At 38.3% G+C, this 24,558-nt stretch overlaps 1 protein-coding gene across 1 annotated transcript in view; it reads right to left on the reverse strand.

Moving 5' to 3' along the window:
- Window positions 1-24,558, reverse strand: part of arfgef2 (ADP-ribosylation factor guanine nucleotide-exchange factor 2 (brefeldin A-inhibited)) — a 44,601-nt gene that overhangs the window by 11,662 nt on the left and 8,381 nt on the right. Inside the window, exons 6-31 of the mRNA XM_041799217.1 lie at window positions 24,211-24,523; window positions 23,898-24,059; window positions 23,644-23,771; window positions 19,856-19,989; window positions 18,970-19,204; window positions 18,714-18,813; window positions 14,623-14,762; window positions 14,245-14,353; window positions 13,279-13,465; window positions 13,086-13,197; window positions 12,446-12,651; window positions 12,189-12,273; window positions 9,134-9,305; window positions 8,772-8,923; window positions 8,510-8,638; window positions 8,161-8,319; window positions 5,937-6,084; window positions 5,630-5,726; window positions 5,466-5,506; window positions 5,183-5,352; window positions 4,431-4,582; window positions 3,439-3,611; window positions 3,079-3,239; window positions 2,827-2,957; window positions 1,915-2,044; window positions 1,631-1,766 (exon numbers count right to left, since the gene is read on the reverse strand). Coding sequence (XP_041655151.1) covers window positions 1,631-1,766; window positions 1,915-2,044; window positions 2,827-2,957; window positions 3,079-3,239; window positions 3,439-3,611; window positions 4,431-4,582; window positions 5,183-5,352; window positions 5,466-5,506; window positions 5,630-5,726; window positions 5,937-6,084; window positions 8,161-8,319; window positions 8,510-8,638; window positions 8,772-8,923; window positions 9,134-9,305; window positions 12,189-12,273; window positions 12,446-12,651; window positions 13,086-13,197; window positions 13,279-13,465; window positions 14,245-14,353; window positions 14,623-14,762; window positions 18,714-18,813; window positions 18,970-19,204; window positions 19,856-19,989; window positions 23,644-23,771; window positions 23,898-24,059; window positions 24,211-24,523 — 3,862 coding nt within the window. The remainder of the gene's footprint in view (window positions 1-1,630; window positions 1,767-1,914; window positions 2,045-2,826; window positions 2,958-3,078; window positions 3,240-3,438; window positions 3,612-4,430; window positions 4,583-5,182; window positions 5,353-5,465; window positions 5,507-5,629; window positions 5,727-5,936; window positions 6,085-8,160; window positions 8,320-8,509; window positions 8,639-8,771; window positions 8,924-9,133; window positions 9,306-12,188; window positions 12,274-12,445; window positions 12,652-13,085; window positions 13,198-13,278; window positions 13,466-14,244; window positions 14,354-14,622; window positions 14,763-18,713; window positions 18,814-18,969; window positions 19,205-19,855; window positions 19,990-23,643; window positions 23,772-23,897; window positions 24,060-24,210; window positions 24,524-24,558) is intronic.

A 24,558-nucleotide genomic window follows, 5' to 3' on the forward strand; every position in this document is an offset into this window, starting at 1 on the left:
GCCATCTGTGCAACAAGTCCAGTCGTGAAATTTCCTCGCTCCTAAATATTCCACATTCATCTGTCAGTGGTATTATAATACAGTGGAAGCGATTGGGAATGTCAGCAAAAGTGGTAGGCCACATAAAATGACGGAGCGGGGTCAGCGGATGCTTAGGCGCATACTGCGCAGAGGTCGCCAACTTTCTACAGAGTCAATTGCTACAGACCTCCAAACTTCAACTTCAAGCTTTATGGAATGGGTTTCCATGGCCGAGCAGCTACATCCAAGTGCACCAAGTGCCATGCAAAGCATGGGATGCAGCGGTGTAAAGCATGCTGCCACTGGACTCTAGGGCAGTGGAGACGCGTTCTCTGGAGTGAAGAATCGCGCTTCTCCATCTGGCAATCTAATGGACAAGTCTGGGTTTGGTGGTTGCCAGGAGAACGGTACTTGTCTGACTGCATTGTGCAAAGTGTAAAGTTTGGTGGAGGGGGGATTATGGTGTGGGGTTGATTTTCAGGAGCTGGGCTTGGCCCCTTAGTTCCAATGAAAGGAACTCTGAATACTTCAGCATACCAAGAGATTTTGGACAATTCCATGCTCCCAACTTTGTGGGAACAGCTTGGGGATGGCCCCTTCCTGTTCCAACATGACTGTGCACCAGTGCACAAAGCAAGGTCCATAAAGACATGGATGAGAGGGTTTGGTGTGGATGAACTTGACTGGTCTGCACAGAGTCCTGATCTCAACCCAATAGAACACCTTTGGGATGAATTAGAGAGGAGACTGAGATCCAGGCCTTCTCGTCCAACATCAGTGTGTGACCTCACAAATGCGCTTTTGGAAGAATGGTCAAAACTTCCCATAAACACACTCCTAAACCTTGTGGAAAGCCTTCCCAGAAGAGTTGAAGCTGTTATAGCTGCAAAGGGTGGACTGACGTCATATTAAACTCTATGGATTAAGAATGGAATGTCACTTAAGTTCAGAAGCGAGTCAAGGCAGGTGAGTGAATACTTATGGCAATATAGCATATTTTTCCTACCTTTCAAACTGGCAGACAACTCTCTCTTATGATCTTTGGCTGGCCTTGATTCGCTGCTACCACCACGTAAACAACAGAAGAATAAATTGTAGCATTGTGATTGGCCAACATGCTAACAAGAAGTTGTCTTTTACTCCTGGTGTCAAAATTGAGGACTGCTAGCAAGACTGCTGAGTTTTTCAGCGCAAAAAAAGAAATAAATAGCCATACAAAAATGTCTTCAGCAATGTGGATTTGTAGCTACAAATCTCTGAATAAAAAACACTCTTTGTGCCTGGATTAAAAATGTTCTGGAAGGGATATATACACCAGGAGCTATCTGTGAATCGGTAAAAAGGTAAGTGTCCAATCACAAGTTTACTCCATAGAGATTCATCATATGGTTTCTGAGGTATTGTAAACAACCAATGAACTACCACTTGGGATCACAGATAGTCCAACAGGTTTCTGAGTGTTGAGAAAACGCTCCTTTTAACGGTAAGACTATAGATCAAATGTAATGTCTGTTCCATGTCTGCCTTTTCAACATTTTTTCTTTCTGCCTGGACAGGTGGGCGTGACGAGTGTTCTCTGTCACCTTTTCTTGGTGTTTTGAACACCTACCTTGTCTGACACACCACTGCAGCTGTGTGAAAATGTCAGCCAGCAGGATTTCACTGAGAGGCTCATAAAACTGGGTAAACACATCGCAGATGGCATACAGAGCGTGATTACATGTGGTTGTCATCCACTCAGTTTTCTGGAATTAAAAAAACAAAACAAAACAGAAGATGTTTTCATATATATGTGCACTTGAAATGTTGATAGAATATCCTCAATTTAATACAGTGGCTTATCAGAAAAAAACAATGATGGAATTTCCTGCCCCTCTATGACTGAACTCTGACCTCTGTCTGCTGCTCAGGGAGTTTCATGTTGTCAAAGATGCGGAAGACGATTCTGAAGAGGTCATGCCACCAGTGTTTCTCAAACGTGTGACCGTAGCTCTTCATGATCTCAAACATAACTGTAAGACCTCTACCAGGGGAAAAAACAAAGAGTTGATGCATTAGTCAGCAAAGAGGAGACAATATTTGACCATTCTGACAACAATATGGGTTCATGCTTTATAAAAGATGGTGTCAAGGGTTCAGCATTTAGGAGAGTGGTATGCTTACAAACGCAAAAGTGACACAAGCTACTGAAAAAAGGATTTATTACTAGAAATGAATAGTGACAAAAGTAGGCAAGGCTGAAATGTTATCTCTATTAATAGGGATGGTACATTAAACTAGAATTCCTTTAAAGTGCTGTCCATCTTGGCAAGGCTAAAGATTGTATTATATAGCAATACAACCCCAATTTCAAACAAGCTGGGGTGCTAACTACTAGACCCATATTTTATTCACAATAGAACATAAACAACATATCAGATGTTGAAACTGAGACATTTGCTCATTTTGAATTTGATGACAGCAACACGTCTCAAAAAAGAGGGCATCAAAAGGCTTGAAAAGTCAGAGGAGCTAATAGAAAACAGCTGAAAGAGCATTTTGCCACTTATTAGGTTAATTTGGATATCTATTCTATTTTTTAACAGCAATGAACGCAGAGAAATTCAGTTATGACATATAACAAAATAGTATATCAAAACTGTTGACTGAAATTAGATTTTTTGGACTTTGCAACAAAAAAAAAATAGGTTAAGACCTAGGAGAGATGTCACTGCAGCTTAAAGTTTTAATAAAAGATTATTTAATACTGAAGCTAGCAACCACAGTTACATAAGACTTTGAGCTTCACTCAAAGTTTTGGTTTACCTCGTCCTGACGTCCAGCTTGCAACGGTTGATGATACAGGAGAGCTCAAACAGAATAGGAAACCAACCACGAACCCAAACACGATCACCAGGGGCAACATTCATGTCATCACTGGTGTATTCCCTCAGTGTCTGCACACGGACACATCAAAATACACATAAGTAATATGTTTTTGAATATCCACAAGGTACAACATTCAAACACTAGACAAGTGTCATTATGTGTCTGGTACAAATCTCCTGTTGTTTTCACCTGTGGTCTCTCTGAGACATATTTAGCGCAGTGCCGGATGAGTCTGATGGCCTCCATGCTTGTGTCAGGAAAAGCTGCATTACAGACAAACTCTGAGAGGCACTTCACTGCATCTTGGAACGAGTCGATGGCAGCTGCAAAGTGCTCCTGAAAGGTGTTCACTGTGGGAGGATTGATGATGAGACGGACAGAACAAACACAGTCAATTGTGGCTTGATTGGTTTAAACTTTCTTCTCACACTCTTATAAAAGCTACAGAAGGATCTCTCTGAGATGTCTGACACAACACATTTGTCACTTGTTTGGCAGCACCTGAGCCAAGATTCCCAATCCTGAGGAATGAGCTGCAGTCGTACTCACAGACAATGTGTCCAGTGGTCTGGAAAGCCAGCTCCACTATGGTCTCATCGTGGTCTGAGGCCGCCTGGTGAAACACTGAGAAAATGTTCTTCCAGCCAGAACGAATGTTGGCCGCCTGCGAGTTTACCATCTGAGCCACACACCTGATAACCATGTCTCTGATAGTGGGCGACCTGGAGGGGGATGGGTACCAATACATTATAATGCTGGGGAATTCTAATGAAGAGTTACTACAGCATCATAAATACAAAATACATATCATCATTTACTAGCAAACCATTGTTTTATCATTTTTTCTTGTAATCCTGTTCTTACATTCTCTTCTTTAGCATTTTAGTTTAACTCCTAATTCTACACTCAGGCCCTATTTATAAATACTTTTGGCTTTTTGCCTTTATTTAGATAGGACAGCTGAAGAAAAACAGGAAATAGGGGACTACAGCCTCTGTACACAAACCAGCATCCACACTGAGGCTCTTAAAGATAAATATTAGCAATACAAGATATTGGATTTTTGCCGATATCCCATATGCCGATATTTACAGATTCATTGCAGCCAACATTGATACCGATAATTAAATATTTTTTACAGAACTAAATATTCAGTCCTTTGAAAACAATTTATGGTCTGAGGATGAAAAAAGAAACAAACTTTTTTTCTTAAAACACACTTTGAAGTTTAAAGAATGAGGATGAATGAAGAAAAAGATCTCAGCTTATGTAGGCCTGTTCGTCCAGCCTAAAACTCCACTAATTCATTAGTAAATATGGACAAATTTTACAGTCAACGTATGCTGATATTCACAGCAAAAATATCCGATGTAAATATCAGCAGAAATTCTGATATCTGCAGATACTGATATCAAGCTGATAATATCATGCACCCCTAATAAATATGTTAGAACATTTATGTATCCCTGACAGCTGTTTATAAAATGGGCTCATAAATGCTTGCTAATAATGAAAAAAGACAAGACTTAAATATAGGTTACCTGTTCTTCTTCATGATGTGCTCAAAAGGCCTGAGGAAGTCTTTCTGGAAGCGGAAGTTGGCCAACTCTCCTTTTTCCAAGAATTTCATGGAGAGCTGTCTTAGTGAATCCACAGCAAATATGGCTACATCCTCATTTGGGTTACAGCCCACCTAGAGGAAAATACATCAGTCATTGAAATTCAACGGTACATCATAACTTTCTTATAAAAAAGGGTTTAACAAAATGTTATGGTCTGTATGTGGACTTTATGGAGATTCACCAAATCTAAACGTCAGCATCAATTAAAAAAGCAAAAAAGCGCCCTGTTCTTTAACCCCTCTTTTAAAGATGTCAACAGTCAGAGAAGTCCTGTGCCATGTTACTTAATTCACTTGCTTATCCATTATTATCTATTAACAACAATGGATCTTAAATTGCCTAAAAGTGTAAAAGATATCTTTTAAAAATCTAATGGCAGCAAGAAAAAAGGCCATAACAAGGCAATGGTTCTGTGAAGGACCACCTGCTGTTAATCAGCAGAAAGAGGTACTTACAAACATCGAATACAATTCAATATTGGCATATCATTACTTCACATGGTTGAAAACAGCTGCTTCTATCCACGTCTAGCAGACATTAAAAAAAGTAACATTTTAATTTAAAGTCATATTTCCACCCTCTTTGTCCAATAACTTATGTGAGAAATATCACGTTCATTGAAAGCTCAGTGCTTCTCTTTGTAGGTAAGTAAACTCTCTGGTCCAACAAACCTTGTTGAAGTGGTCTCCTATGACCTGCCAAATTCGAGACCACTGCAGCCTGATGCGGTTCATGTTATAGTAGGAAATTTCCACAATCTTTTGCAAGCTGAACATCCTCGGCTGGTGTGCTGAGGCCAGCTCGTCCATGGACACCGCACACAGCCATCGCACAAAGTCAACTGCAAAGAATTAAACAGAAACAAATGATGAATAATTTGCAGCATAACCACAATAGTAATGGCATTAGCAGTTTTCAGAAACAATCCATAAGAATGAAGAGTAGTTTACTCACCAATCGCATTTCCATCTAATCTGGTGGAACCAGTGAAGATCCTGAATATATAAAAATAGGCTTAGTATTTGCAGAAACAGGCATTCATTCTTTTTAAACAGCATGGATGGTTCATTTGTTAGGATATTATTACATATTCTTGTACCAGAGGACTTTTGTTTTACCTGTCAACAGCTACCACCACGCTCTGAGAGCTGGTCTCTCCCACTGACTCCTGGATGTGAGCCATCTGTCTCTTGTCCTGACTCCCCACCAGGTTACCTACACAACAATAAACACACTTAGCAGGCTCATAGTTTTTCTATGTCTCTATGTGTGCATCTGTGCTGCAGTTTCAAGTTTTTTTCCTTTATGTAATCACTTTAACCATAGCTGCTTTCAAGCTAAAATTAGCTAATTAGTAGCTTAATCAAAGTTAAAATAGGTATTAGTGTATGAAAAAGCTGTGTTGTGTGTGTTTGTGTATCCTACCCAGCCCCAGTGGCATGAATTCCTCTGTGTTGGAGGGTAAGCCTTTAATGCCAGACTCCCTGTCCCGGACCACCCCTGAGATGTAGCGTGTCTTCACTCCAGTGCCGATCAGCTGGGCGAGCTCCAGCTGACTGATACATCTCAAGATCTACAAAAATTAACAGATTAAGGAATAATCAGTGTCTGAAAGAAAATAAAGTAAAAATTACCCATTCTGTAAATAAAGGATTTTTATATTACATAAGAGTGCAGAGTGTAAATAGTTTATTTTTTAAAAAGAAGCTGTATTTCTATAACCTGACAGGCCAGATGAATTTGTTTCACACATCCATCTGGGAAAGCTTCAAGAGGAAACACTTGAGAAAAGGCAGATGATTTGAAAAAAACTCAGACTATGATTGGGTAAATGTTCTGTCTGTCACATCTCTACGGGCCAATCAGAGCAACAAAACAAGTGACGTAGCAGCTATCGAGTTGCGCTTGCACAGCTACGGAGCAATAATGCAAAACATGGTGACTGTAGGCATGTAAGTACTCGACTTTTGTCATTTTTGAAAAGAAAACAACTCACTGCTGTTCTTTGTTCTTCTTTTAAGGAAGAAATGTTGTCAAGTTCTGATAAAACTGGCGCTTTAGCAGCATCCACGCTAAGCTCTTCCTCCATAATTGCAGCGGCCTCTTGCTGCTGCTTGTTTACATCACGACTCTGCCGTGCCTGAAAGTACTGCCCTTTGTTGCTGATTGGTCCTGTCACTTTCTAACCGGGCTCAAACGGTTCAGATGGGAGCTTAACAAGATGGATTTGCCAGTGAAAAGCAAGGAAATGGGCGTATCTATCTGCTTTGCAAGGTTAGTATTTTTACAAATTAAGCACAATTTCTTTTTATTTTCGTTTTTGCCACACTTTATAAAGATAAGCGTGTTTCAAAAATGAAGCTATGACCACACTCAAAATAATGTTTTAGTGGGTTGAAATGATCTTGTTCTACTTTTCACAATCACAATATTGAGGACTACAGCTATGACATCTCTGTATTCAGGAAAATGTGTTAAAAAAAAAAAAACTTTTCATTTTCTAGTGATTTTCTGCACTTTTGAACAATTTAATTTCTTACTATGGACTTGTCTTGTCACATACATATTAAAATTTGGCTTCTAAGGGTTGTATTGATGTATAGCCAATTCAAATACTCAAAAAATGTCACTACAGCATGTAAAAATATAAAGATATGCTCTGGTGGACTTGTTCTATAGCAGGTCATAAAGGGTTAAATGGTACTTAAATGTGAAAATATGTTACAAACTAGAAAACAGGATCTGGAATTCATCTTTCATCCACTCTTTCTTAAGCTAACTAAATCTAGCACAACAGTCTCCACTCTTGCAGAGAATTAATATTTAGCATTCATTCAAAGTACAACAGAAAGGTGTTAATTCCATTTTATGGTCATTTCTGAAGCTGAGTATTATGTGATGCTTTTTATAGTTGTGCCCTGAGAGGTGTTGATCATGTTTGGCATAAAACAATTAAGCCGCATCACAAACTAAAGACAAGCAACACTGGATCACAGTTATTTGAAACAAAATCAAATTAAAATCCTCAACAATGGCAATTTCATTTGTATTATTTTAGGCAAGTTACAAGTTATTTTCATTACATCAGTACTTTACAGAAGAGAGCATTCAATTAAAAATAAAGACACCTATTGCTGTATCTATCCGTCTTTCCTATATACTGGGAGGCATTCATCTACTTGTCAGGGTTTTTGCCTGCCGCTGCTGGCTGCATGCTGCTTCTCTCTCGCTCTTTCTAAGCAGCTTTAAGTGTAAAATGTGACTCGATATCTGCTTTTTTCTCTTATAACTTTGTACTTTCAGGTAGTATCAAACAAGAAAACAGAGAATATTGAAACACCTTGACTACTTTATCAACAAAGTTTCTTTAAATTTGCACATTCATTAAGGTTTTCAGTACTTTTTTACTTGTTAATATTCTAATGTTTATGCAAACATAGTGTGTATGTGTATATGATGTATCACTCCTTTTTAAATGTTTTAACACCTCTTAACTTTACTGTGATAATACTGATAACTTTGATAATTTTGGTCAGGGAAATTGTGATATAACATATGAAAATAGTTAAATCTTTAATATGAGCAAGTTTGGATAGATTCATCAATATTTAACTTATTAATTCTCTTAAATCCCTAAGTTTGCACGCACCTCATGCCAGGAGTTGCCAAGGTAGTTTCCGTCAGTGTGTGCCACTGTGATCAGGGTCTTTATAGTGTCAATATTCTTCTGCTTCATCTCTGTAATACTTGAACTGGCTGTAAGAAGAGTGAATCTGGCCAAGGCCTGGACATATGCATCTCTCTCCAACTATAGAAATGAAGGCAACATATTAGCTTGAGGCAGTTTTTCACACTAAAAAATTATACAAGTATAAATGAAGTATCATGTAACTGGTTCAGAATAAACAGAGGATAATAGGACACCATGCATAAAGTGGTTTACATTTACTTAAAGTTATAAACATTAGGCTCAAGTTTTGTGTAAAAGTTCAACAGACCTGCATGCTGAAGATGCAGGCGATCCTGATGGCACACCGAATGCCCTCCAGACAAAGAGATGCCACCTCTGGGTCATCACAGTCCTGCAGCCCTACACTGAACGCTGCGAGCAGGGGGGTCCATGCCAGCTACAACACATGCATGTTATGGTTAGGTAAGTATGTTTTTATTTCCAAAATGCTCATCGTTGACATTTCCTTTGGTCCCTAAGTCCAGTCTGATATTGAATTTTATGTCAGTGAACAGATAAGAGAGCAATACCTTAAACATGGGCCTGACATGCTCCAGGTGAGTGGCGCTGAAGAAAGGAGCCTGAGCATGGCTGACCGCCTCCATCAGAGCTTTTGCAGTCTTAGCCATCTGCTCCATCTCCATGTTGTAGAGCAGACGACGTTGTTTCTCACTGGCTACATCTGCAGAAGGAAAAATAAATGTTACTCATGTTTTTGTTTGTCTGATTCAGTGAATTGTGTCAAGGAGTTGCTGAGCCCGGAAAACACCAAATGACACATCTCTAGTCTACCAGTAAATGTGTGATGTGCTGTCCAGAAAGCAAATTTCAGAGCAAACAGTTTTTTTTTCAGTTAGTAATGCTGACAGAGTGAAAGGAGAAGATTACTCACTCTGTTTTGTGGACTTTGGGGTGATTGAGAACTCCTTGCTCTCCTTCATGGCGATCTTCTTGCCTGCGATCTCATCGTATATGGAGGACAGATACTCCTCAGGCAAGTCTTTGCTGTCGTTAATGCCACGATTCATCTTGATGTACTGCTCTTTTGTCATCTTGTTCTTCACCTACAGAAAAGTTGATTAATTAAAGAAAGAAAGTGTTTGTGAGAAGAAAAGAGCAGAAAACATTTATAGTCAACAAAATCAAAGAAGCTGCTCAACTTTTTGCCATAATCAGTCATGGTTCACACTGCAGGCTCCAGAAATTCAGAAAGTGTTGGGGAGTTTTTGGCTTCGCCACAAACATTTGGAATTTTCCCCAGACAATCTCTAAACTAGGCTCATTGATATGACCAAGAAAACTACAAGGTTAATTTCCAGTCTTTTTAAACTGAACTATTTTTTATTCCATGTGTTAGCTAATCTTATGACGACATATTTTCTGATATAAATAGCCCAAATCAGCAGTCATTGGGTTTTGGGCCCTTCAGACCCAAACTGATCATTTGATCTTGTGTAGTATGATAGTAAACAACAATTAAGGCCACATCTAGGATGCTTCAGAACTTTCCAACAGAAAGTGCACGTCTGACTGTTCTTTCTGCCTTCTGTAATTTGTTCCAACGTGTCTGTGACATTTATCAAAGAGGGTTTTACACATGCAAATGTCACAAGTGTAAAAAAAAAGAAAACAAATGGCAAAGTAAACAAAGAATGAATAAATTGGTGCTTTGAGATGGAACAGTGAGACAGAGGAAAAGCTTGTCAAGCTCTGACCACAACATCCTTGCCCCTATGATGTGCCAGTGAGGAACTACCATGACCTACTAAAAACAAAATAGAGAAATGATGAGAAGTAGCAGATTTAATTGAGCAGCTTGCTGAATAACAGCCATTAGCATTAGCATCAAGCTAGCATTTAATTTATCATAACATTTGGACAGACAAAAAGGCTGTATAGTCTGACCTTGGCAATACTGCTTTAAATCATCTCTTTTTAACGAAGTAGTCATTTTATTTAGGGGTGCACCGATTGCAATTTTCTGGCCAATCACCGATCACCGATCTTTAAAAAGCCTGACCTGCCGATTCCGATTTTGGCCGATACCGATTTTTTTATAACTGATAGTCTACACCTTCAATGTTCCAATCTTATTTTATTGAATAACATTGAACAATACCCATGAAACAATACAAACTTGTTGTTTTAACTGCACATGAGGTAGTTCTCTCAAATATAAATGAAAAGTTTAAAGCATTGCTGTCCAAACTAATAAATTATATCAATTCCTTTAGTCATCCATTTTTCACATTTAGCTTAGTAGGTAGAGGCATAGGAAACTGATCTTATTTACAAGGATCGGCCGATCGCCGATCTCCTAAAATTAAGGAAATCGGCGCCTATACTGATTTTGGCCAGTGCACCTCTAATTTTATTCTATCTTGCCATTTAATTTGTAAGTATTAAACAATCCTATTTATGCATAAGCTTGTTTTTTATTTGATGTTTTCATTTCTATCTGCTTGATTTTGCTTGACCCGCCTTATTGCACCTCAACACCACTTTCAGTGTCTATTCTCCCTGAACAGAGGGAGATTTTAAAGTTTCAAAGGATTCCAAAAAACATATATATTTTCACCTTAACTGTAAATAAAAACTTCAAAATATCCAGCAAGTATTTCAACAGACAGAATCCTCTCTTTCTAAGCAGTGCTTTGTGAAAAACAGCCATTACCACATTGTTGATGATTAAATTAAAGTCAAAATTCCAATCTGACACTTCAAATACTGCTGTTGCCATCCTTAGGCACTCACATGTAACTACAAGCTCTGTTTACAACAAAGTGTCTAAACAGTAGAATTGGTTTATGGAGTTTAAAGTAATAGACTGATATGTCTTTATATTTCCATGCTGAAATGGGGAGATGTTTTACACGTGCATGCCTCTCCTCGAAGTCTACATGCTCTGGACACTGTATCATGGAGCTCTAAGGTTCATCACTAGTTTTAAATCCCTCATTCATCTTTGTTCTGTGGTCTACATTTCTTTGTCTACATTTAGACCAAAACACTGGCATATTCTTCTTCCAGGTCTACTTCTTTCATACCTTTTGACCTATATCAAACAGAGGAGCACAGGAATTTACATTGTGGACAAGTTTTGACAAATATATGCTGTTTAAATTTCCTACTTTGTGTCTCTTAACGCTCATTTTCTATGTTTGTCTTTTCTGCTTTGTTCGTTTTAAGTTCTCATAACTGCTGTTGTTATAACAGACCCTCATAACATTTCATTTTAGTTACAAGTTCAAATCAAGGTTCTCCTGGTTAAATTATGGTTACATACCATAAAAACAAACAAGAATATTTATTTAGTTGGCAGGCACATTACCATAGGCTTATTTGACGGTCAGTAAGTTTGTCATAGCATTTACAATGCATGCAATGCTTTTATAACATATTTGAAATGATTTTTGATCAAAGATTATGATCTAATGTCTTGGATGATTGTAAATGTCGTATTATTTTATGCTCACTGTGTGAGAAATATTTCTCTCAGGGCAAAAAGTTTTTGTTCATTTATAAACAAAGGCTTACTCTCTCTTAAAATCTAGATGATTGTTTTTCATTGTCTGCTTATAAACGCTGCCATTAAAGTCACTAATCCTTTGTTAAAGTAGTTTTGCTTGTGGACATTTTTTTTATTAAAATAATAAGAGTGCAGGCAACCTGAAAAATAAAAACTATTCCCTTCAAAAACTGAGCCTAAGGGCTTTTTTGTCTGAATGCCATAAAATGTAAATTACATTAGACAGAAGGCTAAGTTATCGTTATCACTGTTGTTACCTGTGCAAATCCTTGTTTGGTCACTAATTAGCAACAAATGCAGTATAACTAAGTGCCTTACAGACTTCACATTCTTCATACATGTTTTACAGAGATACAGCACATGGCTGAAAGTGATACCATAACTAGTATCATAATAATCACAGTGAGAGGACAATCACCTGAGGACTGTGCAGGTCTGTGGTGAGCATGATGATGGAGTACGCCAGCACATAGGCAGTGTCTGCACTAGCAAACAGAGTCTGTCTGCAGAGGACAGCAAACATCAGGACAACAATTAGGAGCCGTAATAGTCTAACATTTCTTTCAATTAAAGGCAAACTCATAATGATCAGTTCTTTCCCTTTTCTCATGCAAAGCATCAATAAATCTTTTTCCTAAGTGTTTGTTTCAGTATCAGATCTGCAGCTGGCCTTACCCTTGGTTGCACTCCAGGTATCGAGCAGCAAACTTCTCCATGAGCCTGTCAATCTTCTGTGCCTCACCAGGCAGCCTGAAGCCTTCCAGAAACACTCTGAGTGCAGAGACAAAGTCCCGCCCACAAAAGTCCAACTGGTCCACATAGCAGTACATCACCTCTTTGTTGAATTTGATGTTCTCACCCAGATACTCTCCCACCTGAGTCTGTGGATGCAGAGGTACAGTGATTAACAACATTAAAATTAACTCTTGTTTCTCAAAAATACAGCGTAGTGTAGTGTAATGAGTACATCTGCTTTTTCAGTCAGCCAGTCAGTCAGTCAGTAACAATCACAGCAGAACCAAACAACTTTGAACTGTTCTGTGCTCATCAGTCACTGTGGGAGAAGCAGTTAAAACTGTTTTTGTGTAAGGATGCTGAATTAAGACACATGGATGGAACATCAAGTCTCTGAAAAAATATAGCCAAGGCATTCAGACCATTGAAGAAATCCTGACTGGTGTATTAGTAAGAATTAATACTGCCTGCCTTCCTCAGATGACCAAAAATAACTGATTGGGGATATGGTTCTGGTTGTGCAGAAAGCTATGCTACTGTTTAGGTACATTTCAGTAGATGGTTAGTAGTGCCTACTCACTGTGTCCAGTCTGTCCTCTTGGTGGAGGAACTGGGAGATATCCTCTGCTGTGGTACCCAGCATGCCCTGGTCCTGCAGGTACTGGATCCCACGCTTTGGCTTCTTATTGAAGCTAGGGACAAAACAGAGGAAAAACATCAACACACTCTAGTTTTCAAGTTTAAATCATAAAAATGTTTATAACAAGCCTCACAGTTCGATGCCATGCTCGATGATGTCCTTCTGCTGTTTGATGACCTCGTACTGCTCTGGATGATCTGCCTGGGACGCTTGGACACTGGAGGAGACGGTAGAGTCTAGCGAGCTGATGCTGTCTCTGCGTCCCGTCTGCTCTGGGAGCTTCAGCTCTGCTGGCTCACTTTCAGCGGGATGTTCTTGGCCTGCAAACATTTCATATACACACATACACCATAATTAGACAACACTTCTTTCCTGTGCAATTAACACTTCTATCATATGCAGCTTTATTTATGTTTTAAGTAACTGGACATTTTAGTCCTTTACACTACTTGTGTATCTATTCCTGTTTAATTTCTCTAGCATATCTATTACTGTGTTATTATCTTACTGTATTTGATTTTTATATTAATTTAAGGATCCTTTTACAGTATTTTATCATATTTATCCCCTCTCATTTATTATTACGTAACCCACGGACTGTGGGATTGGGGCTTATTTTATTTTATTTTATTTTATTTAACCTTTATTCAACCTGGAAAAAAACCTCATTGAGATTAAAAATCTCTTTTGCAAGAGTGTCCTGGCCAAGACAGCAGCACATTCAACAGTTATACACAAACACACGCAGTCATCAAACACATAAAACAAGAATTCAATAAATTAACAAAGAAAAGTCACATTTTTACACAGACAATTTTGCTTGGATTGCCCGTATGAAAAGGATAAAGTGCATCAGTCAAAACATCTGCAGCCAAATGTATCCAACTCCAAGTCGCTCAACATCATCTTAAAAGTGTCCAGTGAAACCAGTTCTTTCAGTTTCAGGTCTTTTTTGTAGATCGTTCCAAGCATGTGGAGCCACAAACCTGAACGCCCTTTATTGCTTTTATCAAGCACACTGGCATTCTTTTGAAAAAACGGTGCTATGAACAGGAAGTCTGACTGATTAATATGGATTATTCTTGCACTATGTACTTACCTAGGTTAGCTTGAAGGTTTGGATTGACGTACATGTCTTTACTCCACTCCACCATACATTTCAGGATGGAAACCAAACACTCCAAACCTTTTTTACGAAGGCTCAGCTCCTGTGGAAACCAAATTTTTTTTAAATGTCACTTACAGAGAAGTTGGATTTCAATGAAAACATGCTAAAAGAAATTGCTCAGACCTTTGCAACAGTAAAATTAGGTACCTCTTTTATTAGGAGGGTATGAAATGAATAGATAAATAACTATCACCAAAATGAATAAAAATGTAAGACACTGGGTGTGTACGCTTCCCAGACCAGTACAATAACACCTTTTCAATTAAAAGTAATGATCTGAAGAAACAGAGTCCTAGAGGGTATGCTCACCTGCAGAGGAGTCATCCCAAGCTCCTGCCCACTTCTGCCCTGAGCAATCTTTGACAGATCATTGACAAGACGCTCAAAGATGTTTGCAGCATTCAAGTCACAGTCGTAGTTCACATAGATGTCGACTACACACTGAGCATCTGGGGGGGTTGAATAACAAAAAAGGTTTTAGTATTTCCTTCGGCACAGCTCGGTGATAATACACACTATAGATTTACAGCACTTTGGTCATGTTCAGCAACACATGACCAACAATTTAACTCAAATAAAATTTTGTGTTAAATGCATCACAATCTTACAGAACAAAAAACAGCAGATAGGGATGAAGGACATAAGATTAATATTTCCAAACGCATGAACATTTTTTTCATTGTCAAGAATAATATGTTTCCTACACTAAAATTTACCTTGTAGACTTATAACACAGTCTATTGGTTTTGAAAAAGACATACAAACAACCAGACAATACAACAAGACAAACTGAATTTGATTCTGTGATAAATGATAAATAGATATTTTTTTAGATACAGAATTTCAGCGACAAAGAGCCAAATACAAAAAGCTTTGGCACATCCTGCTGACAGACAGCAAGTGCCGTAGTGCACAAAACAAAATTGTGCAACATCTTTAATTATTTCTACTAATTACACAGCATGTTTGCAGTGTGATCCTTTGAGATACTTCTGGTAAAGTGTTTGAGATAACACTAAATACTTATTCTTCATAAGTGCAAAAAAATTCAACTTGCTGTAATTTAGACCAAAATATCAATCCTTACAGCACACTTAGATGTCTCAGAAATGTTCAACAGTTGAGGTAAGTATTCTAGTTTTGCCTAAAACTTTACAAACTTAATACTTTTAGGTTAAAGCATTTGTGTGAATATGTATCTTACAAATATTTACCAACAGTATATCAGCCATACATGAACAAAACGTTCATTTCCGTTGATATGTTGACATTTACTTTACAAACTACGGTCTGCCAGTACCAATATTATGCTAATAATATAATACATCTCTAGTAGTACAAACCACTTAATGACTTCACTACACAACAGCACAGCAAGTGGTCAAAGTAGCCAAGCACACAAATATCAATATACATCTACAAAACCTTTTTAAACTATTTTTGGAGGTGTGTTTATTGACTACCTTTACTAACACTTGTATTGACATCTTCAGTCAGCACAAATCTTTATTTGCTCCAAGATTGCAGAAATATTGTCTCGAGGTTACAACTGTAACTCACTTATAAAAATGATGTGATGTAGCAACATCTGTGTGAACCATCTCCCTTTCAGACATGCACCTTGCACATGATTTACCTGTATTGTGTAATGTGACTGCAAATCTAACTTTCTTTCTGAGGGTGAGCCCTAAACTCACTTTAACAAGTAGGGCTGAACGATTTCTGAAAATAATCTAATTGCGATTTTTTTTCCCAGTTTTGCAATTGCAATGTAATATGCGATTATTTTTAGATTCCTCATCTTATGTATTGTTCATCAACACAAGAAATAAATCATTCTATATTAAAACAAGCATAATATTAGATAAATCAAACTAGGGATGAAAGATTTGAAAAAAATATATATATATTTACAAATTTGGTTCATACAGCAAATTTGATATCAATTTCTATAATAAAGGGATGATCATTTTTTTCATGTTTTGATTAAGAAAATCATATACATGGACAAGAAAAGTAAGATTTTTGTTAATTATTTCTACACTATTTTCGTGTTGATCTTCTCCATTTATTAATACTGTTAATAGCCCTGGTTTACACATGTACATACTGATAATACAATAAACTCCCATCCCTTGTATAAAGACTGAATATATGAGAAAACACAACTGTTGTGTTTTCAATAATCATTATGGTGAAAATATTTTGACATTCATGAGCCTCCTTCGTAGTCCATTGTGCCATGTGCCATTTCCCTAGTGAATGCAGTTCATCAAGAGAAATTCATCATAGCCCTTGGATTCAAGGGGGGTCCTGGAAAATCTTAGTTTCAAGGGCTATGTAACCCTTGGACCCTAGCCCTCGATTCAAAATAAAATTGGGACACCCTTCCCCTGACGTGAATGCACAAAATCAAGCGGTAGGGCTAAGATAAAGGCTGAGGGGCAGAAATGGGATTCACCTTAAGTATGAAAAGACAAGTTTATCTGAAATCATACATCTGTTGGGGTAACACTTTAGAAATAAAAGAAAATAAATTCAATTAAAGTATAAAATACACTATCATCATGCTGAATATGAGTTGATGTAAAATGCTTAATATCATATCATTGTTTTAACGCGGATAAAACAAAAGCCATACTCTTGTCAAATGTCAAATGCTAAGCCACTGAGCCTGCCATCAAGCTCCACTTCTCAGGGTTCACAGATCAAGTTTGTTTTATGTTATAGATGTCTTGGTAACTTGATTGATAATTCCCCATCTTTTAATCCTAACTCTCAGCAGTTGGTTAAAAGGTTAAAACTGAAACTGGATTTTTTTGTTTCAGAATCAAATCTTTCCTTTCTTTTGAGTATAAGAAAAGACTGGTTGCTGCCACTTTTATGTCAGTGTTGGATTATGGCGATGTTTTGCATGTGCATGCTTCGTCTCAGAGCTTACATGCTCTAGACACTGTGCATCATGGAGCTTTGAGGTTCATCACTAACTTCAAATCCCTCACTAATCACTGTTTTTTGTATGAACATGTGGGATGGTCTTCTTTGTCTTCACGTAGATTTTAACACTAGTATATTCTTATCTACAAAGCTATTCTTGGTCTTCTACCTTCTGACCTACATCAGTCCAAAGACCTCTGGAACTTAAATTCTCTGATCTCAGGATCTTTTCTTACTGTCTGTCCCCAGGGTCAGAACTGATCTGGGGAGAAAGGCCTTTAAATTTGCAGCTCCCTGGTCTGGAAGCTTAAGAGGATGTTGGTTGACTAAGAGGCAGTCAGATCTGTCTGCAAATGTTGATGTGAATGATGTGTTTTGATTGTAGTTGATTTTAACAAATACTTGCTGTTTCTCTTTCTATGTACTGGTGCTTGATATTTTAACTGTATGACTACTCGTTGTTTGTCTGTAACTTTGACAGTGATGCTGCTTATCTTGTCTATGACACTAGGACACAAAAATTGAGAAAATAAAAGTATCATTAAAAACGAATGATAAATCCTGAAAAAAGCAAGTAAAAAGGGAAGAAATAACCATGGTACAACCAGTTATCATCAGGCCAGCTGCCACTCTCATCATTTTAACCATTATTTATCCCAGCCAACTGCATTAATGGATCAATATGTCCTGACATTTTGGTGTTCAATGCTTAAGGACTTTCAGACCTGATATAATAGGAAGAATTATTTGTCAATAAAACTATTAAATTAATGTGATATGTCGAGATTCACAAAGCGTGAGGAGATGAGTGCACTCCTGCTCACAGAGGCTTCAGGCTTTGTGAATGAGGCTTCAACAGCAAGTCAGCTCTGAATCCAGAGAGACATAAACAATGCATACCTTTCTCTGAAAAAACTTCACTTTTATGGTACAGTGAAGTCCCAGCTGCAGAATGATGGAGTGTCATGCTTCACTCACCTCTGTTTCTTACTTGCTATTTTGAAAGGAGAAATCTTTTCTGTAAAGCTGAACTCCATGAAATTTAGTTATTAAGACAGTAACGCAAAGCACCAATTTCACTAAGGAATTTTCATATATCAAGGGGGAATATATGAAGTACGCCTTCCAGACTCATGCTTCTCCATGCTCCTGAAATGCTTTGAATGTAGCCAGCTTTTCACTGTCCGTGTGTGAAATTCATTTATGAATTAACAACAGTGGTTTACTTATTAGTATACGAAAAATATCAAGGGCATTTTTTTTTTGTTGAAAAGACAACTCAAGTGAAAAAATAAAGTAAGCAATAGAGGAGGCCAGAGTGATGCTCTGTCACTGCATGGCTTGGACACTTTCAGGTGATTAATTTTACATCTACAGCTGCCCTTAGCTAAAATTTTTATGTTAAATTTATACTTTCGGTTCTTTTGTGTTTATAGTTTGAGAGGAACTTGTAATGTTGGTACCTGCACAGATGCGTGTTAGTGTCTGTATCACCATCCACTTGTGTTCGAAGGAGCTCGTCGATGTCTCCAGGATGGTCAGAAAAATCTCCCTGAAAAACACCTGAGGGAGGGTGGTCAAGAGGAGACTGAATGTCAGAGGGACACCTAAATGTAACAACCTTCAAAGCTATAAATTCTGAATCAAAGGTTGTAAATATATATTATAATATATACATTTCCCTCTACAGACTGAGTCTATTACTCTTATATTATGTACCTCAATCTGCATCTTCAGGTGGACCTTGAAGTGGGAGAGCAGGGTGAGAAAGATGGCCAGTGAGAGCTCAAAGACCTCAGGCACGGAGGAGACACCATTTTTGGACAGTGCCACGCACAGATACTGCTTGATGGCGTTGACAAACATCTCATGAGTGCGAAACACTGGCCCTGCACCCTGCAGCACAGAGAGCAGCAGCTGCAAGGAGACAATTTTGGAACGCAACTCATGGGACCTGCAGAGGAGAGGAATCGTAGGAGTATCAGTGACTGCTAGTTAAAATAAAAATGAAATACAAAAAAACTATGAGAACATATGCTAAGTGTCTATTCAGCTCAGGCTTCAGGGCCTGAAATCAATAAATTGTATTCCACTTTACTCTAAGATGAAGGAAATGCAGCATATTTTAGTACAATGGCATTTAATTGTGGCATTTATTAAACGTGGGTGGAAAAGCTCTTTTGTGTGCTTGCACAGTCTCAGTTTACTGTGACCTGTTAACACTGACTCTCTTATGGTCTAATGTTACAGTAACAGGAGATGACAGAGAAACACCAGCATGGAAAAGGGCAAATAACCTGTGGAGAATCAAATGCTGCACTGTGCAGAAGCCTTAGGCATCTTTATTTATTTTGGAGCATGATGAAAACAGGTTGCCTTGTAAAAGACATGAAGCTTATCAAGGAGGTTTTCAGAGTATGAGTGCTGACAGTTAGTGGTATGTTCTTACACCAGTAGTTATTAACGATCAGGACGTCAGGTCATTAGAAGCAAATTTTAAAATAGGGACATGTATAACAAAACTGGGAGTGATATAAGGCCAGGTTGATAAAGACTAATCATGCTATTTATTGTGTATTCAGAGGTAGGGATTAAAAAAACTCACTTTGGGTCTGGGGGTCCGTCAGCGAGAGGCTTCATGGAGAGTTTGCACAGAGACCGAAACACCAGAAAGGCGTCTTTCTGAAGGATGTGGGAGAAACGAGCTGCAGTGTAGGATCCCTGTAGCGCCTCTGCATCCTAAAACAAATCAAAAGTGTCAGTGTTACTCTATACAATAACAAATCTATCAATAGTAACAACTTCTATTTTTTTAGGGTTTCTGTAATGGACTCTAGTATTGATTGAGGTTTGCAGCAGGCATTTAAAGATCTGAGAACCTTAACTGGTTTTCCAGTACAGTAATTAGCTCAGTGGTAAAGCAACCTGTGTTGTGATAGCTGTAGAGATGCTCTCTTGCCATGTGCTAAGGAGGAAACCTATTGTCCCCTTAAGCTGGGTATACACTGTGCGATTTCAAGCCAACCATACAACAGTCGTGGCAGAATTTCAACTCATACTGTGCGATAGAGCTGGGCAATTACTCGAAAATTAGATTAAATTGCGATATGGCCTGCTGCAATTTTCTAATCGCAGAAGGTGCAATATTTCTTTGACCTGAAATTTGTGTGAAAATACCAGTTTTGAACTTGTTTTTGCAGCAGAGATTTTATGCGAGACACATCATGCAATCATTCATGTGCATGATTTTAGAATAGTCTACCATAAATCCTACCTTCTTCATTTTTGTACTTTTTTCTTATTAAATGTAAGAATGACAAAAACCCTACAATGCAAAAATTCATATCCAATTTGCAATATGAGTCAAAATCATCAGAACAAGACACTTTTAAAGAATTGTTCAGCCCTTGTTTAGGAACAAAATTAAGTTAGTTACCTAGAAAAGCACTCAGAGAGAGCAGACCTCTGCCTTTAGCCCTATCTCCCAATAGTAATGAATCCTTTAAAAAACTCCTGGATCCAGATGGTGATCTGGATCACTCCCAAAATCTAATCAGTTCTTCCTTATGCCACTTCTGACATTTCCTGAAAATTTCATCAAAATCTGTCCATAATTTTTTGAGTTATGTTGCTAACAAACTAACAAACAAACAAACTAACAAACCCTGCCGATAACATAACCTCCTTGGCAGAGGTAATAATCACATATCACATCGCAATTACAATATAACGGGACAAAATCGCAATTAGATTATTTTCCAAAATCGCTCAGCCCTACTGTGCACCTGAATCACTTACAACACACGACCATCACGCACGACCTGAGTGCTCACACTGTAAGCATGAAGTTGGGATGGACTGTGACAGAAACCTGCAGTTTCCTTTTTTTAAAAGTCTCACACGCTGAGGGTGAAGTGTTTCCAGTCATATTCTCTCTCTCGCTCTCTCTCCCTCTATCCGACACACAAAAATAGTATCACCATCCGTGTCAGCTGCAGGTCTGCAGGTAGGAATATTTCCTCCTCGTGTATTTCCTTTATCATAGCGGGGATGCATCAGAAAGTCATTCTAGCTGTTGTCATGGTAATTATTAAGAACATTGTCTGACAGTTTATAAAGGAAAACAATACCCCAAAGTTGTTCATTCTGCTTGCATTTCTGTCAGGTTTATGTCAGGACATAGTCGAGCAGTAGTCGGCAGTCGTATCCCCCTATACACAGCATGACAAATGACACCCGATCCGACTGAAAGTCAGCCCGACTTCAAAGTAAGTCGTGCGACTCAAAATCCGAGGCTGAATCGGAGGAAAATTGCATGTGTATACCTGGCTTAAGTGTCTTTAGCAATATGCTCCTCACAAACAAGCTAAAGGACCTTCACTTTCAAATAACACATCTTTCATTAAAGTGAACTTAGGCAGACAGAGCTTTGTTTATATTAAACATTCTGCCTGTATGTTTTTACAACTGATAACATAAGTGATAAACAGCTTAGGGCTTTCTGCAAGAGCCATTCAAGTTATCCATACTGTAATATGGGTGTATTTTTCATCCCATTTCCTATACCAAGGGTTAATGTTATCTCAGGGAATCAACTCTGGACAACAACACTGGCAATTCCACTCGTCACCAATCAAAGAGAGTACTTACATAGGCTCAGAAAACACTTTAATATTGATGATTTGTGATGTTCTTGTAATGTTAAGTAGCTGTTACATTAGTTTATGGCATTAAAGTGTAGGAAGGTGGCCTCAACTGAAAGGCTCCAATGTCTGCTATTCTTCAGCCCATAAAAACAAGTTTTAAAAAAAAAAGACACGTTTTAAACTACTTTATTTTGAAACATCTCTGTCTCATTTTTTTAAACGTTTAGAAGATTTTTGACATTGTTGTCTGCATCCTTTAAAAAATGCCTGCTTTTTGAACATTTTTTCAAATGTTTGAACATTTTTAAAACGATTTTTCTCTCTAATTTGGTTGCTGCCAGAGTTTACACAGCGCTGCTGTCATGTAAATTACACATCATAGCTGTGGAGCATCATCATGTAGTCATTCGGGGAATTCCAATTTTAAATAGTAGTGGTTGTACTTCCCCATTTTTTCAGATCACTCAAGTAGTGACTCCCTCCATAAAAACTAAAATTCTTAATTTTTCCTTGCTAATTTCTTAAGTTAGTTAAACAGATCGCTTTTTCTGGTTTATGTTGTTTTTAATCCCTATTCTGTCTTGCACTGAGGCCAAGTTTATAAGAGTTTAGAAGAGTAACCAAGAAGGGTTGGGCTTGACAAAGGGTCAATTCAGAATAATTTGTAAAAATTAAGAGGCCACTAAAAAATGTAAAGGCAGAATTTTGTTCCAAAAAGTAAAATATACCATGAATCCAAAATGGAAAAGGATGAAATTTAGTCCAAATTAATCATGAGAAAAGGTCTTAACGCCCTGTGTGTTATTTTCGGATGTGTTTTTCAGGTTCAATATCCTGTGGAAAATGTCATTTAAACCTTCCACGCTCAGTTCAATGAGATTATTTTTGGGTTGCATGGCGGAAATTTGCGGTATGGGGCAAAATGTTCTCGTACTGAGGAAAAACACCTAAACAGAACAAAAAGAGCTCACATTGATTCTGTGGCTCTTTTACTCTTTGAAAAAGAAAAGGAAATGCTGGGTCCACCCATCCTAGCAGATATCCTATCAGGGGTTTTTGCAAGAGCTTGTGTCATGGCACTGTGCCAAGTTGTATGCAACTTTTCACTTCAGTCTTTGTTATTTGGCTGTGAGCAAAAATTTTACCCTTGTTCTGAGAAATTAACTAAAATTTCATTGCAATATGGCCTCCTGCAATATAATTGCAGAAGGTGCAATATTTCTTTAACCTGAAATATGTGTCAAGTTATCAATTTAATGAAGAAAAAATAAGCAGTAACGTTATGCTTTACGTCATATGCAAACATTCAAGAGTCCATATTTCTGGAATAGTTTACCCAAAAATATCCTACTCCAACTGCTGTTGAATATGTGTTTTCTACTTGTGATAATGACAAAAAATATATATAATTCCTTTTAATACAATTCATATCAAATTTGTAATGTGAGTCAAAATAATTACAAAATAATTTAACACTAGCTGATATCTACACAAAACATGGGGATATCACTGTTTAAAGTTAGGTTTAGTGTGAGGTGGTGAGAACGGGGCAGAAAAAGCTCCAACTGCTGCTCTGACCCGTCAATCCCAAAATAATAATGCCAGGCTAAAGTTTTGGAGTTAGTGTACAAACATGACTAGCACATCCTAACATTGTTTCTTTTTTCTTTTTTTTTTATCATGCAGCAATCAAAGAAAAACACATTCAGTGTGCAAAGACCTTAGTCTCCACAAAAACCCTGCTCACCAGCATATCTGTGGAGGAAACAGAAGAGCGGTCCTCAATGATGCCGTTCATCTGCTGGCCCTCTGCTCTGACTCTGGGGGGAGGCACATCTGTCTGCTCAGTGACGGGATGAGCTGGATTCTCTTCTCCTACAAAAGAGGCCAGAATAGACATTTGCATTTCATAACCATGAAGGGGACCACTGTTGAAAGACAAATTGAGAGAAAAAGAACTAAATATGATAAAGCTTATGTATACAACAAGCTAGTTCTGACCTGATCCACTGTTAATTTGCCCTGGTTGTAGCTCTCCCTCCTCTCCTTCAGTCACTGATGAGTCTGCTGGATTGGGACTGCTCTCTGGTTTGTCCTCTTCCTCAGCTGCCTGTGCTGTTTCAGGAAGAGTCTCTGCTCCTTCATCTTCAAACACTGACTCTGCTGCAAAGACAAAGAGGGTGAAGATCAAAGAGGCTACAGAAGGGAAATCTGGAAAGTCCCCTATCACACCTTTAAACATGACGAAACAAACAAAGAGGCGATATTCCTATTGAGCTGGTTCTGGGGTTCTAGGCCCAGGGTTTACACATACCACTTGATGGTGTGACCTGCTCTGCTTCTCCGTTCACAGGTACGGCGCCTTCCTTGGGTTCTCCGTTGACAGATGGACTGCCTGTCCCTCGGTCTTGGTTCGATTCAGGGGCTGGCGGTGGAGGCGTGGAGCTAGTGTTGTTGGTTGTAGTGAGGTCTGGAGAACTTGCTGCTGGGGACGGGGAGTTCTGGAGCTCTGGGGTCGGGGTTCGGTCAGACCGAGGGGAGCCGGACCTCCGACTACCTGGGACAGGGGATGGGTTCTGTTGTGGCAGACGGAGCCGGTCTTTTTCCTGCTCCTGAGCCTCTAGAGCCTGAGGAGGAAGAAAGAGAAGAACAAATATGAAAA

This window comes from Cheilinus undulatus, linkage group 11 (genome assembly GCF_018320785.1).
Source record: "Cheilinus undulatus linkage group 11, ASM1832078v1, whole genome shotgun sequence".
NCBI classification, from domain to species: Eukaryota; Metazoa; Chordata; class Actinopteri; order Labriformes; family Labridae; genus Cheilinus; species Cheilinus undulatus.